This window comes from Aureococcus anophagefferens, assembly GCF_000186865.1.
Source record: "Aureococcus anophagefferens unplaced genomic scaffold AURANscaffold_38, whole genome shotgun sequence".
NCBI classification, from domain to species: Eukaryota; class Pelagophyceae; order Pelagomonadales; family Pelagomonadaceae; genus Aureococcus; species Aureococcus anophagefferens.
In genome coordinates, this window is record NW_008705595.1 from 268,184 (window position 1) to 273,048 (window position 4,865).

The 4,865-nt window shown below is 51.7% G+C and overlaps 1 protein-coding gene across 1 annotated transcript; it reads left to right on the forward strand.

Annotated features, from left to right (window-relative positions):
* Positions 1-2,310: 2,310 nt before the first annotated feature.
* On the forward strand, positions 2,311-3,226 carry AURANDRAFT_67391 (hypothetical protein; the record flags this gene model as incomplete). Its single annotated transcript, XM_009042817.1, has 2 exons — positions 2,311-2,613; positions 2,660-3,226. The coding sequence occupies 2 exons, from the start codon at positions 2,311-2,313 to the stop codon at positions 3,224-3,226; spliced, it is 870 nt and encodes a 289-aa protein (XP_009041065.1).
* Between the last annotated feature and the right edge of the window lie 1,639 nt (positions 3,227-4,865).

Here is a 4,865-nt window from a genome sequence, read left to right on the forward strand (position 1 = left end):
CATTCCGACACACTCCTGACTTTGATGTTGGAATTACTGGTGGAGTTAGAGGGACCATATGAGAATTCTGATTCCCCGCTGAGGTGGCTGCGCCATCCAAGCGCGGTCCGTCGGCCTTCATTCTGGCATCTTTAATTGAAACTGAGCTCAACCTCCCCTTGAGGGAGGATCTTACTTGCTTCCTTTAGCTCAGGCTCGTGGGAGATACGAAAGGCCAAGTGGACGGAAACATATTATTACTATTTTTTAGATTTTACTACAGGTACATGTACGGCCCGTAACGCAGAGAACATGTCGATCGAAGAAGAGCTTTGGCATGTTTTCACGCATTACACGTTAATGTCCGATCCGACTACGCCTGCAGGCTTGACTGCTCAGCAGTTTCTCAAGCTAGCGAAAGAGGTGCAACTTGTGGTTGCGTCCAAGGGTCTGGCGGAGGCACAGATTTTGGTATCTGCGCAAGTGTCACCCAGGGAGATCTTTCCGCGTGCCGGTCGGAGGGGCATGAAGCTGTCCTTCAGCGACTTTGTGCAAGTTATGTCGCGACTGGCGTCGAGATGCCATCCCAACACTGATCCAGCATTTGCTTTCCAGAAAGTTCTGCTTGAGAATGTCCTGCCTCTCGCGCAGCGACGAGTCGTGCTGCCCGTAGATAGTATGCTGGCAGAGGCGGACGTAGATGACCTCTTGCGTCGTCACTTTTGCAAGGGGTTAGACCAAATCTTTGACTGGTACGCCAAGGTTGCGGACCACACAAGACGCATTGCAATTGACATGACGTGTCAGAATGCGTATGCATCAAATCGTCGACCAGTGAATCATCACACCGGAAGGATCGGTTATGCGGAGTTCCTCGAGTTCTGTGCAACCTGTAGGATCTTTGAAGGACCAGGATCGAAGGCTAATGCTCTGCTCTCAGTACGAAGCGTAGGCGATGTGTATCTCGCATCGACCCGAACTCGAAACGCATATTCCTCAGGTTTTGCGCCCCCGTGTGTCCAAGATATGACTCGTGGTGATTTCAACGAAGCTCTCCTCCGCCTCGCCTGTCGAGCATACGATGGTCCAGCATACAGGAAATTATCTGCAGGAAGCAAACTTCGTGCGCTTTTCCTTTATCTCTGGCGTGCCATGACTGCTCCCATTTCAATCGGATCTATATGCATCGATGCAACCAGCATCAGCATCCAGGCTGACAGTAGCGTCGTGGCAGACTTCAACGCTGCATTCCTTCAGATGTGGCAGCAGGACGGCTTTGTCGACTACACAACGGATGAAACAGCCATTGATGAGGATGGCGTGGTTATGTTGGAACGCATAATTAACCGTGCTGCTGATCTGACCCCCGCACAATTTTCGCGCTTCGTTGATGATGGCGCTGCACGCGCAGCTATCCATGCTCACCTCGGCAGGCATGTATCATCGACGCCATCAAGCGACGTACTCTCAATTCACAAGGCCCGGGACGAGCTCCGGATTTCGGACATCAAGTGCTTGCTCAAGAATCGCCAGGACATTGCTGATCTTGTCAACTATCAAATTATCGACTGTGGTTTCAAATAGCAGGCAAATAAGGATTTTACACAAATAAAGATAAATTGCACATTTGACCAGCACCAGTATTCTCTCAAACTCACCCACATTATACTTGTCTTCTTATCATTTCACCGAATCGAAATAAAGTACAGGCCTGGCGAGTAGCCGCAAAAGATCATCACAGGTTGCGGCTTCGTCGCCTCGAATCTCCAGAAACTGACGCGCCAAGGCGCATGGGGTGTGCACTCGCCCTTAAACGCGGGCTCCATTCACGAGGGAACTTCAAAATCCCAAAGGGACGACGCATAGGAACTCCGAGTTGGCGCAACTTCCCCGAAGGCGCGCCAAGCCCGTGCACGAGGAAAGCGAATCTATGCGCATCTATGCAGGACCCGACAGACTTTTAATTGCAGCAGGGCTCGGCTAGCTTTGCTAACAACTGTTCGGCACATTCGATGGCGAGTGCTTCTCGAGTCTTAATACTTACTTATTTACTTACTTACTTACTTACTTACTTACTTACTTACTTACTTACTTACTTACTTACTTACTTACTTACCTACCTACTTACTGGTGCTGAATAGTCATTGTGCGCCTGGAGCGCACCCAGGAGAATCTCCTGCTATCCAGTCAGCCTTTTTCTTTTCCTGGGGGGTCCTAGACGAGGCTAGTTCCTTAGCTGGATGAAGCCCATGTTGAAGGCACAACCAGCTCCTAATCCAACTATATCATTCTTCACCCAAGCAAATTTCGGCGCGACGGTTTACACGAAATATGGCTGAGAAAACTAAATGCGAAATTAAATGCGAACTAGACCTAGAACACTTCGTGATGGAAACGCGAGCGCAGGAGCTGCATCGTGGAGCGCAGGAGCTGCATCGTGAGGCTCGTAGGCAGGCGAGGCAGCGTGCTTTTCTTCGCGAGGAACGCAGGAGAGTCAGGGAGGACACGAACTCAATAGAGATTGATGCCGTTCTGCAGAAGCATATGAATGAGCGAGATTGGTACCCGGAAGAGTACCTTGCTGGCAGCTCAGGATCGAGGCTTCGGCTGAATGTAGGCGGTCAAGTTTTCGAGGTGGGTCAGCAGTTTCTTAAGGGGGACCGCGATTCATTATTGGTAGCGTTGGGCGCCGAGGATTGTCCATTACTGTCACGCGGGCGCCGAGGATTGTCCATTACTGTCACGCGATGTTGCATCTCCCTTGATTGCATACGTCGACCGGGATTGGTGGATGTTCCGACATGTCCTGACGTTCCTGCGTGATGGCATCCTCCCGCGAAGTCGCTGTTTGGTGCTGCGGCTTTACAAGGAGGCTGCATTTTGGCGGCTCCAGACCTTGAAGGGCGCCATAGAAGAGACCCATCTAAATTTGACGAGGTCTGGAATTATCGTCAGCAAAAATGTAGACTCCAAGACTCATGATGACCTCGTTGAAATCCCCAAATCCACCAAATTCTGGCTCAAAAGGCCAAACTGGTGGGAGTCACAAGCGGGGACGGGGGTGAACAAGACCGGGTGCCGCATCAAGGCTATACCCAGCTGGTGGAAAGACGATGACACTTGGAAGGGGGTGAGATTTGGCCCGCTTTCGCTACACCCTGAAAAGGTTGTTGCCTCGAAGAGTGACGTCAAATCCGATAGCTACGTTTATCCTATGCTATCGAGCACTTGGGGATACTGCTCTTGAAATTGAAGGGCATTGTGGGATATTGTGGAATATGCTGCTCAAAAAATTGTAGGGTGGCAAATATAGGCCAAGCCGGAGGTGACCAGCCTTCCATCTCCCCGGTGATCTATAGCACGATGCCTTCGCAAAACATGAAGATGCGGCTTGCCGTGCTGAAAGCAACAGTGAGTAGGTGCATCCGGATATCGGGCGAGGGCGAAAGCGAGATAGCAAACTGGGGGAGAATGCGGCCTGCCAGTGGGTTTGGTTGGGCAAGGCAGAAAGCTACATTTGCGGCAGTACTATTTGTTTCCAGCGACGAATTAGTGGGTTTAGGCCACATATCACCATGCAGCCCAAATAGAGCTGCTGGTTGTGGTGGTCCTTGTAAAGAACCTAAGTCCCCCCTGTGTGTAGCTTGCACCTGTTCGCAGGCTCTGTGGGCACTTCGGGGTGCCTGCCAAATGGCTAGCCACAAGGACGAAAACAACCACAGGGCTGGCCGCGGCCATAGAAGTATTTGTTTATTATTCCTGGCCGCCGGTCGTAGTATGTCATAGAGGTGCTCCGTCGACCGTGCGCGCGTGGTCGACTCGGGCCACTGGACTGAAATCGAGGCAAAATTAGCGGAGACGACGGCGACGGCGGTCTGGCGGGCGACGGCCAGTGGGATGACGGCGAGAAGATGCGCTTTCTCAGTGACGTGGGTGGCGATGTGGCGTCGGCGACGGCCTCTTCGGAGGGTCACATGTCTCTTGTTTCACTATCCAGTTAAGGGGATGAATTTCACTCCGACACAGTTTAGCTTGTGCATTCCATGTCCAGACTTTGCTAAGATTTCGAAGTCACCTATAAAAGAACAGCTGGAAAACCGTAAGTTAGTAAAGCTACGTTGGGAGAAATGGAAAAAGGCAAATAGACCCGGAAAGGTCAATGACTTTGTCTTTAATACTGCTGGTAAGGAACCTGAAGCAGCAGGGGCTGAAACTAGCTCGGAACCAGGGAATCAGGAGTTGGACGCATCACCAGGGGGTCTAGCAAAATTTAGGAGAACGCGCCTTAAGGCGCTCCCAAACCAGAAACAGAAAAAGAGAAAAATAAAAACAAAAATAATCAGAATAATATGGGTGAGGTTATGCCTCAGCCCTCATCTTAGGTTCTAAGGGGGTTTAATACGAAGTCAGAGTTGCGCTATGGTTTCGGAGGTCCCGTTTTCTGATGATCGGGCTACGATTTAATCTAAGAGCGACCTGCGCGGTCCCCGTACTGCCAGATGGCGCATGATTTAATATGCCATCATCGTGTTTTTGGACCAACCATGGCCATTGAAAAACAGAATCATGCAGTCAAGGTATCTTCTGCGACCACGGTTTTCTGGGCGTCCGATGCAGCGGTTCCAGGACTTGGCGCGTCGGTCTGTGGACCATGCCGCGCCTCGGGCCCGACTGCGAGTCGCTCGGGAAAGACCACCGGTCGATGGCGAGCAACTTGGTTCGCGTCGGGGCAGCCCGTGGATGACGAGAACGGCCGTTAACGATGGTGGGCGACCGACGAGGGGCCCAACTTAGTTCCAGAGGTCGAGCGGTGCGCTAGACCCTGGGTAAGCCACCCCTGGAATGTTTTCCCGGAGGTCTCTGCTTAGCACTGGCGCACCGAACGT